The 23390-nt window shown below is 38.0% G+C and overlaps 3 protein-coding genes across 4 annotated transcripts in view; 2 read left to right on the top strand and 1 right to left on the bottom strand.

Moving 5' to 3' along the window:
* LOC148406512 (inactive phospholipase C-like protein 2) overlaps nucleotides 1-23390 on the bottom strand; it is a 61604-nt gene that overhangs the window by 37517 nt on the left and 697 nt on the right. The window lies entirely within an intron of this gene.
* Nucleotides 1280-10137, top strand: dazl (deleted in azoospermia-like). The gene is made up of 10 exons (XM_088405651.1): nucleotides 1280-1433; nucleotides 4226-4348; nucleotides 4462-4553; nucleotides 4629-4680; nucleotides 4754-4820; nucleotides 4904-5037; nucleotides 5830-5907; nucleotides 6026-6076; nucleotides 8581-8649; nucleotides 8745-10137. Exons 1-9 carry the CDS (start codon nucleotides 1407-1409, stop codon nucleotides 8620-8622), a joined length of 666 nt encoding a protein of 221 aa, XP_088261777.1. The 5' UTR covers nucleotides 1280-1406; the 3' UTR covers nucleotides 8623-8649; nucleotides 8745-10137.
* The window catches only part of rftn1a (raftlin, lipid raft linker 1a), a 31959-nt gene continuing 19058 nt past the window's right edge, over nucleotides 10490-23390 (top strand). For both annotated transcript variants that reach the window (XM_088404587.1, XM_088404588.1), the window contains exons 1-2: nucleotides 10490-10673; nucleotides 18016-18167. In XM_088404587.1, the coding sequence (XP_088260713.1) occupies nucleotides 18020-18167 (148 nt within the window). In that variant the 5' untranslated portion in view covers nucleotides 10490-10673; nucleotides 18016-18019. The remainder of the gene's footprint in view (nucleotides 10674-18015; nucleotides 18168-23390) is intronic.

Raw genomic sequence — 23390 nt, forward strand, 5'->3', positions numbered from 1 at the left:
AAAGTGTCACACAAGCGTTTATCTCTAAAAATATAAATTTGTTGCGTCAAAAGATTGATTTGTGTGATGCAAATGTTTAAATGTCATCTCCTCTGAAGTTGAGTTGCCACTTGTGTATTCTAAAGAAGCTTTAGGCAATCGCTTTCATGCTGTTAAAACAGCAATTTTAATATTTCTTTTTAAAAAACCTTTTTAAATGCATGAGATCAACAAAAAGTCAAACATATCAACCAAATGCATTAGCAGAGGCCTGCTGAGGCCTGCCTGCAACATTTCATGCAATGTGCTTGCTTTTCTTTTTTCCAGACATAATTGTGGGCACAGCTTTTGCTGGAACATTCAGGGGAAATTATTATGATGCATTGCTTGTGGATGGATGCCAAGGCAGCCCCCTCAAGGGTAAATGAAATGAAAGTTACTTTTTTTTGCTCCCTGACATAAACTTTGTACACAACAGGTACAAAATAAAGTACAGTTGCAGAATCTAATTTGATCTGGTTGTACCAAGGAGTCTGCCTGTACAAAGAAAATAATACTCACATTTTGATTCACACTATCAGGGAGAGCTGTATTGCTGCATTTCATCATTCATCAACATCACAGACATGTGCTCACAAAAATAACTGCAGTTAATTCACACAAAAACGACATACAATTTATGAGCACTTGCAATAAAAGCCAGAGGCTAAATGTAATAATAGCGCCGTCTTTTGTCTTTGTTTACAATATATTTTTTATAGTCTATAATGCAAGGGGCGAGCTGATGCAATTGCCCTTCTGAGATGGGAAAACACACATTCTAAACAAATACATATGGCCTGCACTACAAAAGACGATCACTTATTAATAGGAGCAGAACCGACTCAACATGTTTAAAAAACATCGTTAACCTTTGCAAGAATTTATTGAACAGAAGCAATTAACACGTATGCACCTGAGGGAACAACCGCTGAGACTGTCAATAGTCTGTTACGTGTGTTGATGAATTGTTATACTGCACGTTTGCAATGAAATATTGCTTCCTTTTTTACCACATGTGTTGAATTTGATCGTTAAAACGGGAAACTCGAATGAATACTTTGGTGAATGTCAACCCAAAAGAAAGACATCAGAGAAAAAAGTAGCTTGCTGCCATCTAGCGTTTGAACGAGAATAGCAAGGATATTTCATTGTCGAGTTAAAACCCCAACATAATCAATAACGTTTGGTTAGTAATTCTGTCGCGCGTTTAGGAAAATACAAGAACAAAACTTTGTTATTATCGCAATGTGCTTTTCTAGATCTAAATATCTAATGTCTGATTGGTTGTGGGCGTGATTGCGTCACCCAAAAAGGGGCGTTTTCGTGAGGGACGATCCTGGTTGGGAGGGGGTAAGGCGCATTTCTTGCTTTTCAGCGAGCCTTAAATGCGGAGTTATTATCGTTTTAAAATGGTAAGTTGTTAAGTAACGTTTTGTAAATGTCTGAATTGTAACATTGTAAACATATTAATACAAGTGCGTTGGTGACTTTTGCTCATGTTAAACTTATCCGACACCGTGTTATTTTTTGCTAATTAGCGCCAATTGACCTTATGAAAGGGCCATGCTAGCTTAGAAAAAAAATGGCTCCATGAATAAAATGCTTGCTTAATATACTAGTGGGGTTGTGTCATCATATTAGTTTTTGTTTTCGATGTTTTAGAAACTTTTTCAAAGTTTTTCAGCGCATTTTTATCGCTTTGTGACTTCACGTTTTCCGCCTTTTCGCCATTGCGCTCAAATTTGTAAGTTGTCACGTAATTTCACGTTATGTACGGGATCCATTACGTTTGCACGGCTCAATTTAAAAAAAATTACTAGCCCTCGTTTGCACAACCTAACACAAACAAAATATTCTTTATTGTCTTAATTCATCATGATCAAAGATAAAAAGCATATTTTGCTGATGACTACTATCAAAGGCTAGCTATTTCAAGAACCTAGGCCTAGTATATATATTTATTTCGATTTCGATGTTTTGAACCCGGTAGTAAGACTTATCCGTGCTTTATTCTTTTCTCAGTCACAAATAAAGTCTGGAGCCCCTCCAACATGTCAAGATAAATCACACCTTAATAAATTGTCTCTTAAGTTTTCATTAAGTACATCAGATAAGATTTTTTAAAATGTTTAACACATTTAGAATGTTACTTTCATTTATTTCAAACAAAACCAAAATAAATGCATGGTTTCCATTGTCAGCAGCAAAAGGAAAAAAAAAAAAAAACAACAACCTATATTTGTTAAAATGCTCAATTATTACAAATCACTTGCATTTCAAGGCTAAAGCCAGTATTTGTTTAAATGCCACATTCTTAAAAAAAAAAATTACTGTGGCATTTCAAATGCGCAACTTGCTCTAAAATCTCAAATTACCTTACTTTTAGAGTTAAGTTTCGACTTATGATTGCATAACTTAGAAGACCAGGCCAATTTTCTCCACACATCAGTGTAATAACTCGTATGTGTGTTAAATACAGCTCTGCGCCAGTGTAATAAATTAATTGCTCCTCTTTTGCAGTGATATTAGTTTAGTAAACAGCATACAAATGAAAATACACATAAACTGTGTCACTAATGTCAGTAGGTTAGTCCAACTGCAGTGACAGGAAAGTATTCGCTTTTCCTTTCAACCATAGAAGAGTAAAATAAAAACAGGATAGATACATTTCATCACAGTAACTCAGGGAGGAGATCTTACGTACAACGAGACACTTGGGAGAATGTGCTGCATGTCAAGCCACTCTATTATAATGAAACAGCCAATTGTGACAAAGTAAGCCAATGCTTTAAAAATTAACTATGGCATGAATGGCTTTGGAATTCTTTTGGTTTGAAAATCTCCCCCGGAAGCATGGTTGTAACAACTGTCTTATTTGATAATCGTGCCTGAGGGCTCTCAATATAAACATGTTTTTTTTTTTTTTGTCCCCTAATTCAAATTAATTTTTTGTCAGACTTTTTTTTTTATGTAGACACAAAGTCAGGTGTCAAGTTTTTTGTAAAATTCACCCAAATTGCAGCAAAATCGGGGGCGTCGACTTGTACTTGGAAACCTGATAACACAAAAGGAATAATTCATCATAAGAGCACTGAGGATAGTAGTACTGGGCACATTCTTGAGTCATCTTTTATTGTGAATCAATTCATAAAGGAATTTAGAAGTGTATTAAGAATGCATTTCACTTTTTTTTTTTTAGAAAAAAGTAGCAGTTGCTACTTAATTAAAATTCAGTGAAAAACTGCACTTTTTAAAGACAGATTAAAGCTAAATGTTTTTTTTTTTTTTTTTTAGAAACTGATAAAGATTAAATGCAAAGACGTTGACATATAATAATACTCAAATAATGGGACAGTGCGGCTTATGACCTCAAGGAACAGGGTTTACTTTTGCTGTGTGACATGTAATTGCACATCAATGGCACCGGGTGGTGCAGTTGTGCTCATTGTCAAGGTGTTGGAATTATACATTTTTAAATTGCTGTCCATGTTTTTTTCTCAATCATTTGATTAATGGATTTTAAAAAATAGCGCAATATTTTAGAACATTTTCTTCAGGTTTAAATGTTTCAAATATCAATGCTTCTATGTTAATTTTCCAGATTAATATACATTCATTACTGTATATCGATTTACAATTTCTTTCAGCATCAAATAGTTCGGTTGGTCAAAAGTGTAAACAATGATTGCCTTTTTTTTTAGGTACTCTTTCTGTTTCAGACTATCTTGTATAAACTTTGTAAAAAAGTTCTTCTTTGTTCATAATTAATGGTACAGTTATTACAATCTTATTTTACAATTTTAGTTAACCATTTTTAGTTAAAGCATTTTGAATTTAGGATGTTTCGCTTTAGCATGGTGTACTCAAACGTTTAGCCTAATATGGTAAGCTTTAGCGTAAAAAATAGTTTTTGCACTGTTTTTCAGGATTAAAAATATGTTTAAGCCTCTATTAGTAAGCATCAATTAATAACTATTAGTTTAGCATTTTTAGTTAAAGCATTTTGAACTTAGGATGTTTACCTTTAGCATGGTGTACTCAAACGTTTAAATAGCCTAATATGGTAAGCTTTAGCATAAAAAATAGGTATTGCTCTGTTGTTCAGGATTAAAAATATGTTTAAGCATCAATTATTAAGCATCATTTAATAACTTTATATAAAACAAAATATTTTGTAAATAACTGACAATTGTTTTCTTGGTAGGACGCCTCCATTCCAAGAAGCAGGAACCGGAATTCTCTATCCTTCCAGATGTCCAACGGCTACATTCCACCAGAGGGTACAGTGACTCCTAACGCCATCTTTGTCGGCGGGATTGACACCAGGGTGAGTATATGTGAGCTTGACTACAAATAGTGATTTTGAAATGACTTTCTGGCTCCTCGTTACCAACATGCATCAAAAAATTGTGTATTTTTGTTTTCCGACGCAACGTTTAGGTTGGTACAACCGAAATGAAGGACTTCTTTGCGAAATTTGGCGCAATCAGGGATGTGAAAATCATCACATACCGTGGAGGACTCAGCAAAGGGTACCGTTTATCTTTTTACATGCATATTTTTCGCCCAACGCGCTTGTACTAAAAGTACTAAGATTAATCTTCCAGCTACGGGTTTGTGTACTTCACTGAGGATGTTGACGTCAGGTCAATTTTGGAAGTAAGTACACATAACGTTTAAAAAAAAAAAAAAAAAAAAAGAGCTCCTTTGAACGGATTGTTTGTTTCTATAGCAACACATCTTTTGGAAAGGAAAGGCACTCAAGTTGGGCCCCGCAATCATAAAGCAGAGGATGCCTCGTATGTATTCTGAGCGCAGCATCTCCATGTTATTATAGATGTTTGCTTATTATAGATGTTTCTTTACGACTTTGACACTCCAGGGACGAGACCATCCCGGATGATGACTTTTGAGTCTTGGATGGGCCCTTCCCAATTTGGCTACTGCATTTGCTCCTCGCCCAATGGCATGACCCCACATCCACATTTTGCTAATGGTGGCACCACTTACTTTCCTGTAAGTCAAGCACACACTTCAACAGGGTACATGCAGACTCACATTCAGGAAAATTGAAGCATAATCTTTCCCATTTGATTCGTCTTAGCCAAGAGCCTGATTCCCTGAGTGAAAAACGTTTGGAACCAACAGTTAAAAGATGTTTTGTCATGTAAAATTGACAAGCTGACCTGTGATTGGTTGTTACCCGATCCTAACCAACTGTGATGTCATTTTCAGTTGACAGAAAGTGACATAATGGCAGCTCCTTGATTATGGATAAAACAAGTGGATATGACTGCTGAAGTCAAATTCTACAAAATTAATATTAATCAGAAAGCTCTGTGTTGAACAGCGGTGCTAAAACGAAAATATTGTTGTGAAGAAAATTTTGGTTGTGACTTCCCCTTTAAGCGACATCTTAATGAATGATCCTACTTTCAAGATTCAAGCCTTTTTTTCAGACATTTCACAGATCAAATAAATAACTGAATCATATTCAATATGGTTGTGCAATGATGACCTTTCTCCCTCTTGTGTCTCAAGGGATTTGGGCTCATTAACCTGGCTAAGAATAGCTACAAGGTGGAGACCATATTTCTGTCATTTTCTCCAAATAATACTCATTTAAAAAAAAAAAGATGGTTATAGGTCATATCTTTTAAATATCCAGTCAGGGAAATCGAGGCAGCAGTGCAAGCACATAGGTAAACTAGTCTGGGATACACAGGATTGTTATATGTTGTGTCACATATGTTATCCTAAATTGAGGTGAAATGATATGTATTTTAACTCCCACTCTTATGTTTACAGCAATACGCCTACCCCCAATTTGGAAACTATGTGATGCCACGGGTGCCACTGAATGCTCCGAATGCATACACCTACCCGGTAAAGTAGTTTTTGTTTTGTTTTTTCTTTTGCTGGATGATCTGTCCGTTTCGTATTTACTGATAGTGATCTCTTCTCTTATTGTCCTGTTTGACATTTGGCCCTTTTCCTTACACAGTGCCATCTGCCCTACTGGCCAGGTGAGGCCGGACATCAGGCTGGCAATCAGGTGATGACACATACTGAGAATGATACATTGGAAATAGGTCCCTAAGAATAAATTGAGTAATTGGATTTCTAAAAAAAAACAAAATGGTCATATGCACACTCTTTATATATATAAATTGCTGAGATGATGGCTTATGCTAGATGATTTTTTCAGAATTAAGTTTTGCTACTACTGTATGGCTTCTTCTCATGCCCTGAACAAAGCTACCTATAGGCTACAAAAGTGTATTTTGTGATAATTACCCTTGAACATTTCTGACATCATCAACAAAAAAACATCTGCTAGGAATACAAATTCGTTGCCTCTCGCAAAGGTTCTCAAATGAGGGTAAAAGTAGCTCTGGTAGTAAAGAAAGGCACATGAAGGAGTACATGAGAAGGATTTCTGTTGGTATCAGCCAATTTAATTTAATGTAGAAAGTAGGCCGGGCGACACATCTATTTTCAAATTATTTTAAAATTTTTTGTAGAGGGTTTTTAAAAATGAAGAAAATTATATTTTTCTCCTGTTTGTGCACGTTTCGCCTTAGTGACCTTATTTAGTTTCGCATTTCTAGTTTCATGCACACCAGGCATGGTCTGATAACCGGATTTAAACGTTCACGGTTATTTAAAACCTTCCAAATCTGTCAAAACCGGTAAGATTTTTTTCCCCCTCCTGCGTCGCTCGCTTTAAAGGGATAGTGTGTGAGATTTTAACCGTTTTTCATTACGGACAGCAGGTGGTGCTGCATTTACCATTGTCCGTAGCTATAACAAACATGGCCGACATACTGTTGGTCATTAATAACATTCATTTCCAGGTTTGGGAACTTTACAATAATTTATTCCTTTTAATGAAAACCGGTCTAAATCTTACACACTGTCCCTTTAACGGGCAATGGCAGTGTACTCCCATTGTGTATCCTACATAAATCCTTCTCTGCTGCACCTGTCAATCACATTGTCTATTTCTTGCTTTGTGGGCTTCAATATGAATATAATTTTGCTGCTGCGGCTAACTGCCGCGGGTAATGTGGCTAACAGGTTATCATATCGTTGCGATTATGGTGCTTGAATAGAGAATGAGGGAGTGGTAGAGCAAGTGAGAAAGTGCAGTGGAGGAGGTGCGCATACTTGGCAGCAGAGAAGAAGTTGTTGAGGCGGACGAGGAAGTTGAAGTGCCGTTTTAATATAATAAAAGTGAAGGCTGATTGTCAACCCTGCCTCGCTGCCTGTTTTGTCCACTGCGGGATCTTCCGTTACAATATTAATGTATTATGTCTCATTGCATTGATGAAATTATAGAAATACAATACAGAGATCAGATTTATGTTATTTTTATTTTGAGGATTTGACAGCTTCTCTTTACAAAGCAAACGGGCAATTCTTCCGCGGTGGCTAATGGTTGAATTGTCTGTTCTCACCTATTTTTCTCTTTTTTCATTTGGGATCATGGCCCATAAAGCACCTGCCATTTTTTGTTATTTTTGTTGTTTTTTTTTGCGTGTTGTTTTGCTTTTTTGAGACGGCAAGTGGATAAGATATACAACATTAATCGAGCTTATTTCGAGTTGTGACGTACGTGTTTAAAACGGCGCCCTATTTTGCCTGATGCCGTCATTGCAAATGCCGTCTGGCGTTTTTCAAAATAAACGTCGGTTACTGCGAGGCGAACGCAAAACAAATTCGTACTGTTGTGGGGTCTCTTCTGCTTTCCATAAACGCCAAGGTGAAACAAACGAGAGCCGCGGTATTGCTGACCCCGGCACAACCCAAGTAGAAACAGTAATGGTACATCATTCTGATTTATTAGTGTGTTTTTTTTTCCCCCCAAATCAAGAACAAATTAATTGGAACATTAAGACATTTACTGTTGTGTTATAGTGACTGTTATTGCAATTGTATTTTGTTTAAGGGCCTGCATCTTGGAAATCAAAATTGTTTTTTTTTTTTTTGTTTGTTTTTTTACAATGTTCATGTAGCGCCCTAAACACTCGCAAATTGTCATTTTTCTTCACTGCTTTCACACTTGCTGGTTAGAAATCCAGTCACCAAAAAACTAATATTTAATAAGAAGTTGAATTGTGGCAAAGGTAAGATTTTGTAATTTTATATGCATAACTGTAGAACGTTTAATATTTCATGATATGGGCCCTTTAAGTTTTAAACAGGTGTCCATTTTCATTAGTGATGTGGTTTCCTGGCCAGTGAGCCATAAATAAGGAAGATGTCACACAATCTTATCTTGATAAGATGCTGATTACACAAAGCTAAACACAGTACTGTTTTTTAGTTTTTTTTATTATTATTCAAAATTGCTTCAGGTTATTTTAGAGGTACTTTGTTGTAAAGATATTTCACAGGGGTTGCATTTTAAAAAAATGCTTGTGAAACTGTCAACCGTGAGACATTTTTTTCTGTTTCTGTACAGAATTTGTGAAATTTCGCTTTTTACCACTAGATGGCAGTCAACTCCTGCTGCTTTATGACGTGATACTAATCAAAATGCGTGTTCTTTTGTAGACCCTTGTGGAGTGCGACCAGACCATGCTGGCAGTGCTGTAATGTTCACATCTTCTGACCCTACACCAGGTAGTACACAACTTCAGACTTTGGTTTTGAGATCCATGACCGTATGCCAGTGGGGCAATAAGCAACGTTTATTTTCTGCCCTCCTCTTTCTATAGTAGTAGAAGACATCAGGATACGGATAAGACAAGGATACGGATAAGACACTTTTCTTCACCCGGCTGCCCCACCCCCCCACGTTCTCTTCCGTCCATTTACTTGGCTTCTAAAGCCAATTTTTATTTATTTTACTAACCCAATGTCAGTCACTTTGAGCCACAACTGGTTGAGACCTCAAAACCGCTTTTAACATGTAACGACTACTTCGAAAAGGGTCACGAGGAAGAGCAGAGCTCTCTCACCGTGTGGTAATGACTCCAACCAAATAGGAGAAAAAAAAAAAGGATCTTTTAAGCTCAACTTTTCTACCTTCTAAGCTAACCTTTTGTAGCTTTTTATATAGTTATGTTGTATATTTGTTCTTTTTTAAGTTGCGTTTTAATTTGTTTTAAAGGCGGTAACCCTGTACAACAAGAGAACATGCAAAACGTTGTTGTTTATATGGTTACCGCTTAAAAAGAAGTACTTTTAACACTGGCCACTTTTAGTTAGTATTTATGCCCACATTTATGTTGACCTTTTATTTCATGGGACATGGGGTGAAGGTGAGCACTGGGAAAGCAACAAAGTCACATTTTGTACATTAACGGAGAAGCAAAGTGAAAAAAAATCTTAACAATACGTTGTATTGGGACCCCATTAACCTAAAAATTAAAAGTATATTTGGCGCATCTGTGGAATAGGAAGGAAAACAGTAAAATCAACCCATTTTTTTCATCCATCACAGGGGGCGACCATTTTGTCACTTGATGTCGACTTAAAATGACATCACAGTTGTTAAGGAAACAGCCAATCAGCCTGCGAGTTAAACAGGTGAGCCGTGATTGGTCATTGCCTGAGCACCTGTGATGTCATTTTCAATAGACAGCAAGTGGCAAAATGTGTATTTTTTTCTGTTTATTTCATATTCCACTAACACTATTCATCTAAATTTCATGTTTAGTCTTGTGGGAGAACTTAGTAATGTAAAGATAATATTTCACTTGACTTCTCCTTTAACCAAAGATCACAAGCGTTTGGCAGTATTTGTCACTCCACAACTTGTTTGAAGTTTTAAAACCTCCTTGAACCTATTTTGACATAGGACAAGTACGTTTTGGGGAAGAAAACAATTTTCACATTTGCGTGACTGCCAAACTTTGTTATACTTGACGATTTATCCAGATGCTTTTCTTTTGTGTTTGTTTTACACTTGGTAATGTTGAAAACCAGCATTGTCTCATATTTGCATTGCACTTTTGGTGTTTTTCGTTCGTATTTGTCTGGATTGTTACGTCTCGGCGTTTGATTATAAACATGTTAAAATCTCTCCTGTGTATATTCGGCATAACTGGACGTGCACTGTTCCTTTTTGTGGTGTTGTGTTTGGATGAATAAAAGTTGAAACTGTGATGTCTTTCGAGTTTGTAGTCTGTTTTCCAGCCTCTAGGCTTTTTCTTCCCTAGCAACAGCTTCCATCATCTTTCTTTTAATGGGTTGTTGTCACTGTCTACTGGTGTGACTGGGGCTCCCCAGGGTGCTGCGACCACCCCTTGGCCCCCACCCACTTGCCTCCAGTCAGACACTTTTAAATTATGAATGAGTCTGGATTGGTGCTTATGAAATATGAATTTATATAAAATACAAAAAAAAAAAAGGAAGGGGGTTGTGGATTTTAGCCTCACGGGTTTAATGCCACCGAAAAGTGATGCCAGTATTAAGCGCTACCTGATGGGGGCGTGGATGTAAAGAAAACAGTGGGGCGTTCTAGTCGAAAAAGTCTTGCAAGTGAGCGAGCCGGGAACGAACCGCCCTGCCTGGTAAGAGCTCCCGACACATCCTGGCAATCTTCGAGTCCACCGGATCCACGCGGTTCTAATCACCAGCAGCCGCGCAGAGGAGGATCTCACGCCGACACGTTGGGTTTCCGCTGACGAGCACCAAGCTCGGTGAGTTTATTTATTTATTTATTTTTGCTCCCGTTTCGCTGCCACTTTCAAACAAACGACAGTTGTGTAAAAATGTCACCAAGCTTGATTTTAAAGTCAGGAAAGAGTTCGGAATTTGTTGGGATTATGACATTAACTCGTCAGGTGTGCGTCTCTTGCTAACAAAATGGAGACGTTTCGAAGATTTTTAATTTAAAAGCTATATTGGAAGCCTCTTGATAACCGTTGTAAATGTATTAGATAAATTGACATCCTTTTCAAGTTGCAACACCACTTGTAAACATTTTATTTCAAACTTTTCGCTGCTTATCGAAATTGATTTGACAGCACCAAGTAAACGACAGAAAAATAACTTTTGCCTTGACACAATCATATACCGTATTCCCTCGCTACATCGCGGTTTGGTTATCGTGGCTTCATTCTATCATGGATTTTCATTTTTGACCATAACAATTTCCATTGCAGGTTTACATTGCTATTTTTCTTGCAAATTTTCTTCTAAGCTAGACCAGTAAAGATATATATAAAACCCTTCCTAGGATACATTTTCATATTTCAATTTTCATCCCTGTCTTTCTTGAAAATTTCGGACCAGACGTTTTTTTAAATTTATTTTTTTTACAAAAGTAACAAGCTTTAAATAAAGGAGCAAAAGAAAGAAATATATTTTGGGGAACATAAATCCTGCAGTAAGCAAGGGAACACTGTAGACATTTATCAAATGTTTCCATTGGTGTACATTATGTTGAGGGAGACATGTCAGAACTATTGTCTCAAAGGTTTCTTTAAAATCCAATATACAAGTTTACTTTCCCTTTGAAGTATAATGCACTCTCACAGCCTTCTTTGCGTTTATGAGACCCCCAAAGTTATTCTGGGATCCTCCATCTTTGTGGCCACCTTGGTGACCTCTTTGAGAGTGGCAAATTGTCAGGAGGGGGTGACATGTAGTCAAGTCGGCCGAGTAGGGAGGCTGCTCCACCATGGCAATGTTCTTCTCAGCCAGGAATTGTCAGATGCTCGGGCTGTTAAGTTTTGCTACTGTATGGCTTCTTCTCGTGCACTGAACAAAGTTACTCTTACGCTACAAAAGTGTATTTTGTGATAATTACCCTTGAACATTTCTAACATCATCATGATGACTGACCAGGTTATAAATGAATGAATTATCAACTTGTCTTTCAGCTGGCAAAATTCAATTCAAATAATGAGATACATAACTGTGTTTTGACAAGAGAGACTACTGTGTCTGACATTGTTTTTTTCCCCTCTTTATGAACACTTTGTCGCTGAAGGGGGAAATTTGGCATGCCGTCTTTACGTTTTTCCTTTTATTCACTATTTTGCTCTCTAATGGACATTGTGAGTCAGCAGGGTCCTCATTTACTGACACTTGCTATATGATATAAAAGCAGGAAAGCACACTAAGTGCATCAACGACCACCTTCTGTCCACACAGCAAAACCAAAACAAATTTTGTATTTAGATGACTCATGTCCCCTATGCAAAACTAGCAAACTTCATTATATATACCTCTTTTACAAAGACAGTGTACTGTATATTAAAAATGTGTTTTTTGTATTGGTACCTCACAGGTGACCAACTGCAATACAACTGTAAAGGGCACTGTAATACATCTGTAAATTTTGAGGCAGTCACCATTAAAACTTGGGCCCATAAAGTAACACCGGTGGCATGGCATTGTATATTGCACATAAGTCCATCCCATAATGTTGTAACCATAAATGTATTATAAAATGTGCAGATAAGCAATTGGGTGAACAATGCAGGGAATTTGTGCAAAGAATTGACATACATGTCACTACATTACACACCAACAGCAAAGAATCATGAAATACATTGTGCGACATAAATTAAACATAAATGTTCAATATAAATCACATTCAACTACTAGCACCACAAACACAATATGAAAATAATGTCCTGCTAACTGAGTTGGTTGTGCCCCATAATGCATTCTGTACCCCAAAAGTTTTTTTTGGGTACCAGGTCGGGCTGTGGAAATCTGCATATAGTTGACACGTATTGAAATGCATAGGGAGGAAATAAATGCTATTTTCTTTTATTCATTCTAATTCTTAAAATTAATCAGATCATTAATCTGTAACATGTTTCTGCCATAAATTAACATCGGCCTAAAAAGTCTGGATTCGTCAAACTGACCTGTTATCATTAGTAGAGCAAATACTGTGTTTTTCATGCTCTCAATGCATTTCCAAATGTGCAAATGGTGAAGAAAACAATTGCATACCACGGCTAGAAATCAAAAGGCATCTATATTTTTTTAGGTTTAAAGCTATATCCTGCTGAGACTAATTTGTGTCCACTGTTGTCTCTTTTCTCTCAGCAAGACACCGTAGCTAATTGAATCCCACCCACAAAATATTTAACATAAAACATTGGAAAGGCCAGGGTGTCCTCTACTGAGGACTCTAGGACTTATTAGGGTAGCTTGAATGAATCAAAAGATATAGATCAATAACAAATGTCCACAATAGTGGATGCAAATTAATACGGGGATCTTAAACAGAAGTGCTGCTCCTTTTGGCCGCTACCCACTTAAAACATTCCTTCAGGTTGAATTATAACACAATTTGAGCTCAAAAGCCATCCATGTTAAAACTGCAAAGTGGCATCATGCAATTGCAAAAATAATGATATCGCCATCATTGGTCGCTTGGCAATTGAAATGAAAGTGTACATATGTTAGCATTGGAAGGTGAGTGATCAGGTTCATTCCCGAGTTGCTGGAGCTGTTTACTGCAAACGTCGGGCAGACACCGCCTCCCCGGTGGACGTCTGTTGCTCCACTCCAAACAAGATTCGCCCCCTCCCTTTCTTTAGTGTGTTTTCGAGAGGTACTGTATATAGCAGAGCAGACGGATTACACTCGCACGCAAATCCTCTGTCATTTCCAAGACTCTCTTACAAGAGATTCTCAAATGAGAAGCCCTCCGCTATACTCCCGTCTGCCTTCCTCCTCTTTTGCGTTCTCTCCTTTCACTCGGCTTTTTATCTGCCTCCCGTCGCTTCAGGTTTAATGGCTGTTTCCCACCACCCCCCCTCTTTTTTTTTTTTTTTGCTGTCAAGGCCCTTTTTGCTGCTTGTGTGAGAGCGGTAAGATTGTGTTTGAAGTCAACATGTGGAGAAAGAGAGAGTTCCTTGTCTTGAACTTCCTTGAGGTTCTCCACATCCGATTTTCTGTATCTTATCCTTCAACCAAGAGGTTGACCTGCCTCCATAGTACGGCTTGGAGTGAAAATGTTTGGCAGCGTTCGAAACCAGTCATAACTCAGGCATTCTTGTAGATTACGCCTCTTAATGGACTCAGCGGGAGATCACGTCCGCGGCGGGAACTCGTATGAGCCACAGGACAGATGGACCGACCGGACGGAAGGGCGGGTGGATGGAGAGCGGGCAAATGGGCTGGCCAAGTGTGTAGAATGTGACAACGTAGCAAGGCCAGAAGGGAGTGACACATTGGAGACATTTGTTCTGATATTAAAATAAGGACATTGGTAATACATAACGAGATGGTTGAGTTTTAAAGATAAAGCAACTTTATGCACTTAACTGACTTCAACTAGTAGCTTTAAAGATGTGTTGACAGTGTAAATCTTATGTTTTCTTATTGCCATGGCAACCCCGCATCAAGGCTCATCATCAACATTAACTTTTGCACTGGTGGCACTTGTGCTTTTTCAGTTGGCACACTTTTTCGGAGAGGTGTACAGCACGTCTGTATTTGCTGATGTTTTAGTTTCAATTTGCATACCGTGATGTCACACGACAGATTGACTCAAGATCTGATATTTACAAATGTAACAAGCAGGGGCTGGCAAAATGTCAATTATTATATCTTTACAAGAAGACAATGGGGGGGAATAAACCAATTGGATGTATGTGGACATTATTTTGTTCAACGCAGTTGGCTTTTATTATGATAAGGTCCTCCAACAAGGGGTACATGACCACATTGCAGGGGATATGCAGAAATTAATTAAATCCCGAACGACTGAAAGTAAAATAAAACTGCGTGCCATGTCTCTTATTTGTGTTCAGTGCTTGAATTATTTATGTCATGGGGAGCTTTATTCTGGAAAACAGCTATTTTACGAGGTAACGTAAGCATAATTGACAGAGATGAACCATACATTGTACATAAAGTAAAATAACAAACTAAAATTCACCCCCATCATTCTTGATGTATTATTGAGTTTTTAAATACATAGGCGTACTTTTTTTCTGTCCGAGTTTGAAATTTCCGACTGCATTTGACTATACCACTTTAGGAACAATTGCTAACGTTGGGAGATGTATATACATTAACAGTGTCATGTTCCTTATCGTTCTTAAATTGAATGTTTGTTTGAATGAATCATTTATTTTATTGGGAATGTATTTATTGGTAGCTCTATGATCTGATGGCAATTAAAAGCAGTCGCAAGGACTCATGCTAGCCACTCTGCTACAAGGCCAACTTCAAAATAAAAGCAGTTAGTTATTGTATTGTCATCAATGTACTGTATTATTTGGGGGGTGACGCGATGTTGTATCTTACTTGACAGCCCCCCCCCCCCCCCCCCACATGTGCGTCGCATAATTAAATATTAATGTTGTTACGTCCATGAACGTACTAGTACATACTTGCACCGTGCGATTGGCTTAAACTTGCACAGATTCGAGCCCTCCGCACATTGAGGGTTAATTCTGATGCAACTGCTTATACACATGCATTTGTATTACACAGACAAATGACCATTCACTTTTCTATTAGTGTAAACAATTTATTCCCCAATTAAATTTGGGAATGTGTGAGGTAGCTAGAGAAAACCCATATAAGCATGCAAGCAATCCGTTTTTCATCCACTAAGGTACCCTATCGATTAGGGATGTGCATTTGACTAAATTGCACCGATCAGTTATGGGGAAAATTAACAATCCATTAGTTGATTAATTGCTCTTTGTTGAAAGTGGATGGGAAAGGCTCGCTCTCTCAATGTTGGAGCTGTGACATGCAATAGCAGAACAATCAATCAATGGCAATGCCCATTGGTACTATCTATCGGCATTAATCTACCAAACAGTGCATAGGGACCAGTGGGGATTTAGCCAACATAATCCTCCACCTAATACCATCACTACCACATTACAATTATAGAAACCGTCAATACTCTCCAAACTTCATGCAATTTCAAGAAGTAAAAGTAGCATTAGCTTTTGGGGTTCAAATGCAGGTCAGAGAAGGCCTTGCTGTCCCTTAAGCTTAACCACTGCCTAAAGATACAATTACCACAGCTATAAAAAGTCTACACATCCTGAACGAATGCCAGGTTTTTGTTATATAAAGAATAAGGCAATCACATTTCAATTTATGCTAATAGGCAGTCAGCCCGCGTTCACCACTTTTTTTGTCCTGTAGTAGACTTTTTTTTTTTTTTCTCCCTCAAAGAAACCTGAAGGTTTAGTGCTAGCTGCCAATTATATTGAACCGTTAATGACAACTACCACCATTGCCCACATGTGTTTGGGATATTTTGTTATGGTCCAATGAAACCAAGGTTGAACTTTATGGTGACGCAAATTGCTGACAGCATCATTCTTTAGGGCCAATTTTCAGTAGATGGAACTGGGATCTTTGACAAAGTGGAGAGAACTATAAACAGTTTTAAATACCACTCCGTGTTGGCACAAATTATTCAGACTTCTGCTGGATAGCCAGAAAAGCCTACTAGAACACCTGGAATTTAGGGTGAATCAGAACCACCTGTGACTACCATTTAAGATGCGTTTGAATGTGTAAACTTGGGGTGTCAGATTAACAGATTGATTAGTTAAAACATTAATATATTTTTTAATCTAACTATGCTTTCTGTATGGTGATTGGATCTGGTTATTTTTTTTTTGGGGGGGGGGGGTGAAAACGAATCAATCACATCCTGGTGGACACTGATTGGCTGTCAGTGTTTGGCATAACCTGATAAGACTCCTGTTGTGGGCAGGTGGGCGGGTTCAGACGAAGGAAGACGTGAAAACGTAAGAGCATGTAAGATTTGGCGATCCAATTTATGTTATACAAAGGCCCTAGTGGCAACTTTGCTAAAGATAGAGTGGTATGCATTCTTTTTTATGAAGAAGAAGCATCTTAAAAGTTTAGCCTACCACATAAACACAAAGCAGTCTCAGACCAAGCATACTGTTTTTTTTTTTCTCAAAAATGTCAGTGTCTCTAAAATGAGATTAATTGCAGATCTTAAATTGCTTTGGAAATAAATTTTGACATCGCTAGTTTCAGCATCACAATAAGTTAGCATCCAAACGGGGATGCGTGGACTTTTTATATCCATCGTGTATACTGTTTGTTGTTGTTTTTTTTCTTGTACAAGTATGCTTGAAGCACTTCTCAGCCTTATGTCATCTGTTAGGATCGTTAGCAAAGTTATTGTCCGTGCACGTCGCCTTTTCTCCGTTCAAGTCGGCCTTCATAGACACAAACACGCACGCACACACACACAGCTCACAATGTGACTCTCGTAAAGCGTGGCGGGAGGGAAATTAAGTGTAACTGATGGTTGGAGGTCAGCCAGTCTGTCACATCTGATTTGCTTGACGATTTTTGTCAACTCGTCATATGTGTCATAGCCTCTATTTGGCCCCTCTGCTTTCCATCTAAAGTTATTTGTCTAAAAAACATCTCAATCTTTTTTTGTGCTGTATGTCTAACCCTGAGATTTGGTTCCATATTGCCTTCTCTAACCCGCAAAGGAGAAGAGAGAATTTTGACCGCTATAAATTGTCATTTTAATTGCCTGTTGGGCTGACGCAGTCTTGAGAAAATCTCTTTGTGATGGAATGCTGACCTTGTGGATCAACATATAAATTGGATGGCGCTACAACACGCTCGCCATCTTAGCTTCTCCTCTATCCTCTCCTCTCTGTCTGGTGTCATGTCGCCGCGCTTGACAGGGCAGGAAATCACTCTCATTTCTGCTTTAATTCGTTCTGATCAAACATGTCGCTCCCAATCAGCCACGTTTGATTAGGAGACGTCCGTATCACAGCCTGGCAAGCAGGTAATGGGTGACGGATTCATATTTCACCATTATTGCATTACACTGCGTGTGTGTGTGTGTGTGTGGGAGGGCGTGCGGTGCATGAGAGAAAGAAATATTATTTCCTACAGCGGGAGCTTGCACATGAGCATTAAAATGTCGACACACTTCCGAGGAAGTGTGAATGTATTTTTATATTTAGAAATTCTATCAACGCTGTTTATAGCAACGATATCTGCTCGGCTCATCTCCTTGTCTCCTTTCTGCAGAGATATGGGGTGTAGGCTCCCTAAGTTGCGCAAAGCCGAAGAGACGCAAAGCCCTGGCAACATCTACTCCACGCTGCGGAGGCCTCAGGTGGAGACCAAAGTGGGCGTGTCCTATACGTACCACTTCCTGGATTTTTTGCTGGGTAAAGAAGGTATGGAGATTCTTATCAAATGCTTTATTTTCCCTTCAGGGTCACTCAATTTGCTGTGAATCTCAGTAAGGCATGTGACTGAACAACGCTTCTTAGAATACTTTAAAAAAAAAAAAAGTCATGTGTTGTTGGTTTTTTTAACCGAGGATTCTTGCAGGCATGGCTGTGGCTTGCACATCAGTTCAGTATATAGTCACAATATGTACGTCAATCTATATACTAAAGAGAAACCCATGTTTTTTTTTAGATACTGATGATTGACTAGTCAAGGAGGTCGATAACTTGGACTGGACAATAAATGGAATCAATTTCATTAAGTCATCATTTTAAAAATCAACGCCGGAAATGTGTGTCCACGTGAGGGATTCTTCAGGGTTCGTTCAAGGTCACAATTGTGAATCGGGAACAATTTTGAAAGAGCCTTTTTTTGTGTCAACATTTAAAATTTCCCTGCGATACTGAAAACAGTGTTTTAGGACTGTTAAGATTGTCCTAACAAAATCCTATTAATTCACAGATTTTTTTTTTTGTTTGTTTTTAAGTGTTAGGATAAAGATCTTAATATTTTATGTATAAATAAATATTAAATAAAGTACTTTGCATTGAATATCTACGTCTTGCGTAAGATTTGTACAAATCCGTCTTTGGGATTGAAACATATTTGTATCTTTTGTAAAATTGTAACAAAGTGCAGAGAGCTTAAGGGCCATCAACAGGTCTTCAAAAGTTGAATGAAAACTTCAAGTACAAAGCTAGAACAAAAAATTTAAATAATTTCCTCATTTTAAGGACGTTTAAAATTGATATGCATATTTTAAAAAAGGCTATTGATGATATTAGTCTGACAGATATCTATGAATCACTTATCACTTTATTTTTTATTTTTTTGCAGGGGACTCCAATAGTCCTCTGTATTATCAATTACGTTGTCTCCTCAATTTAACGCCGAATGAAGCTTAGTTAATGTTTGAACAGCTTTCGCAAAATTAAATTGAAGATAACATAGCTTAACTCTGTGTGGATTTTAGTGCGATGGATGAAGTCAGATGTCATGTTTCTTATCTTGGAGGTGCAAACCTGGCATATTGCCCTTCTCTCTTTCCCTATTTTTATCAACAGCATAATCTTCGGATCCATATTTAATAATGTTCAGCGCTCCTCCCGAGAGACTTGCTTCATGAGGCGGACTCAGCCCTCTGCATCATAACATACCTATATTGACGGGTTTCTAGATTTGCACACATTTCACAAAAAACAACCTTCCTTTCAAGCACACAATAAATTGTGCACTATCTTGTTGTTTTGTGCCATAAAACACAGAATACAAATTGACCCACATTTTGAGTGGGTCATTTTGGGCCAGTTATTGATGTTAACCCAACTGTTTTTAGAACTTTGACAGTTTAGGGTCCCAATCCTAAATTTGGTTAACCCAGCTGAAAAGAAATACTTAGCAAGTGACCAGAAGTAAGGGATATGAGTAGTCATAATCTTTACAACTTGTGGCTTTCTTTGCTAAAATTGATAAAACTCAATTCTGCAAAAGGCTCAGATTTGAAAAATCTGCAATTTTAAGTGCACCATTTATTGTGTGTTTGAAAGGAACGTTGTTTCTTGTGTAATCTGTGGAAATCTGACAACAAAGACCGACACGATATTTGGGTCAATTTCTGTTCTGTTTTATCGCACAAAACAACTTCTGTTATACAAGAAAACCTCAAAAATTGGATTTAGCTGTGTCTTTCCTTTCTCCATAATTGGGTTATTTTTACCCCAACTGTGTTTAGAGTGTTGAATGCCTTGAGCCATTTTGCTGATTCATTACCAAAGAATATATCCAAGTAGAGCTAAACGTAGAGTAAAAATTAACATTTGTTCTCGAGTCATTTATGACATAAACCAGAGGGTCACCAAAATTCGATTTGCATGATTCCTCCCTTGTTAAATCATTGAAAATGGTTAGAAATTAAAAATAAATCTTCACATAGATTAGTAATTATTAAAATTAATATTAGCAAGTTTATTTCCCAAGTGTGTATCAAAGTGTAAGTGTTTCATATTAAGAATTTCGTACCCAAGATGTTAAAAGGTTGATGACCTCTGGCGTAAACGGTCAATTTTTCAAAGGTTATGGCAACATTACCTTCATTTGTCACAGTTCCACTTGAACTAGAGAAAATTGCTATTTGGCCTTCATCCAAAGCATTTGACAATCCCCCGCAACCCCAACATGCCCCCACCACCAAAGAACTCCATAGTTTGCCATTTTTCCACCATTGTGATTTGTGCCATCTTCCAAACTTGCTTTTCTAACTTTCCAAGCAGAGAAATGTTTAGGTCAGCAACTCTGTTGCACGTCCTGGAGGCAAAAAAAAAAAGAACTGCTTGTAAAAACTGTATATGTGTGTGTTAGAAGTTCACTGTGGTGTGCACTTAGTCAATTCGATGCGCCCTCTGCCTAACAGATTTTCGCTCATCATTCCCTGAATATTAAAAAAGATAGTCAGTTAATGTGTGGGAGTGCGCTCGCAGCATCTTGACAAAAAGTTTGACGAGAATCCTCCAGAGGCACGCGCTTTCTAAATATACAATCCCTTCTCATTATGTTTGCTTGCGTGGACTGTTGGTGCGAAAGAAAAGCGAGCAAAGTGAGAGGGAGCTTAAAAGCGGATCGAACAAAACGGCTGCCCCCCCCCCCCCTTCATGGCTTTCTGCGATTCGGCGCCATGTACAATATGAAGCGACAAGCCCAAACAGGTGCAAGGAGCTCGCTGAAATCCTCCGCGGGTGACTCTCCAATGCAACACTGTAACAGACATGACAGCAGACACAATGCCGCTACCAGTTGGGGACAAACCAGTTTCAACAACAAACCCTGTTGCATTTGCTACCTTTGATAGAATCCAACAAGCTCTGGCAGCCTGAAATTGCTTCAAAACAAATCATAGGCGTGAAGATTGTAGAAAACATGGACAAAAGCAACATTGGGCTATTTTCCCATCAATCTTCATTTCAGGCAATTCTATGCTTTTAACTGTGTGGGAACAGTATGTAAAGGACCTTCCACAATACTCAGAGCAAGGTCACGAGAGGGTCAAACTGACCTCATGCACTTCAAGCTCCAACATTATTAGCTCAGAAAAGACCAGACTTCAGGGATAACATCTTGCAGAAAGCCTCCGCAGAAGCTGAAATAGAGCAACTTAATCCATATGTGGCCAGCTTTGGAGACAACGGAACTCAAGGTGCAACCATTAATTGATAAGTAATTGATTACCAAGTTAAGTTATTCACCACCGTTGACCGCTGTAGAGGTCAAAGATCCATTCTTGCTGGACTGCTCTGAATTAATTAACTCATTGCACGGACTCATACGCGAGTCAAAAATCCATTTGACTGGGCTGGCAGTGGACGGGTTAAGAAAGGGAGGCACAGTGTGAGATGTGGACATCATTTTTTTCCCACATTAACGGAAAACAACATTATTGTCCATTTTGCTCATTTCCAACCAATGAAAAAAAGCAGACAGTCTAAGACTATCTGGTCCAAAGTCTGAGCAGAAAATTCTTCGGAGCTCCTCTCTGAGACCACCACTTTAGTTTAATAAACAGTCACATATCTCCGAGGGGGAAGCGTCTGTGATATTTGTTTTTCATTAGAGTGTAAGAGTCATCAAGTCACGCTGGCAGGCAAATGTTATTATTAATGGCAACTAAATTGAATTAAACTTGTGGACTTGACCGTAGGTCTTTTTCAATGTCATGGAGAGACATGAGGACCCCTATATCGACCCCTTGGATACACACGCGCATCCACGCAGATGCACACACAAGTACAAATAAATCCCTTTCCTGGGAATGAGGTCTCTCAATCTCCACAAACAATCAAATAATCCTCCAGGAATCCTTCACTCCTCTTGCTCTCCGTATCGCGAACGGAGGGAGAGGGTGGAAAACACACATACATAGGCGCGCATACATACACACAAAACACACAATCAATTCATAATAGCCATGTGAGTAGAGCCATCTTATGGCTGCTCAGATGCCATCTGGGGGTTTACCATATAAATGACCTACCTGTCTGCTTGATGATAACAGTAACTCTGTTCTGTTCTCTCAAAGAGGCAAAAAAAATTGTGTGATGTGCGTAGGCATGAAAAGGTTTACGCCTTCACTGATAGCATTTTAGGTCAAATCTTTTGACTCATTTCCATGATCGCCGTCCGCAATTGTACACCAACGATGATTCTGTTATCCAAAAGTCGCTACCCTTGTGAATTTCAAATTCACCTCACAAAAAATATCAGCGTTTTTCTTTCCTCTGATTGGTTAGTCAGAGCAAAATTTGAGCCAATCCTCAACTGCTGTCAGTACGCATGAACTTATTCAGTGCCATGGAAGAGAATAAATAAAGAATAAATAGTAAAATTCTGGTCAAATTCATTTTTATGGAGAGGAGCTGACACCCTTGACTAATGCTTACCTAATGTAAGCCAATTGAGCGCTGTAGTGATAACTGTGACCATTGGATGGCAGTCTAACCACACTTATAACACATATTCAAGTGTAACTGAAGAATGGAAGTCAATCTTTCATATGGCAGCACCCGTATTTACATAGACGTAGCACACAATATTCTGTTGGTCTTGAAAGGTGAGCTCAAAAGACTGACCCACTCTTCATGGTAGAGTTTTAAAGTTTCAAAAACAAACCCGACTGATTAAATTGTCCAAATATAGCAGTATGGCCAATTGGCCAATATTTGTCTATTATTTTAATGTTTTACCACTATACATTTTAAACCATTTACAGCTGTAAACAATAAGACTAGTGTATTATTTATTACACATGAATCAATTTTATAAATTTTGTCTCCTTAGATGTACATCATAAATTTTGTTGGGACCTTTCTGTGATTAAAAAAAAAAAAAAAAAAGAACAATCTTAAATACATAGTACAACATAGATTAAGCATAAATGTGTTAAATATGACACCAATATCACATGGATTATTGTCCTTAAAACTTCAATTTATAATTGTGCCATGCAATGCATTCTGTGAACTGTATCACAACTCCCCTAATAATATATTGACTGTTGACCCCTCCTGTTGAAAATCTCCATTTTAAAAAAAATATCATATAATATTTTATTATTCTGCATCTCTGATGAGTTATAATGTATATATTTCATGTTTGGTTTTGAACTGCACCAAATAATA

The sequence above is a fragment of the Hippichthys cyanospilos genome, chromosome 21 (genome assembly GCF_059441005.1).
Source record: "Hippichthys cyanospilos isolate Australia breed blue-spotted pipefish chromosome 21, RoL_Hcya_1.0, whole genome shotgun sequence".
Classification (NCBI taxonomy): Eukaryota; Metazoa; Chordata; class Actinopteri; order Syngnathiformes; family Syngnathidae; genus Hippichthys; species Hippichthys cyanospilos.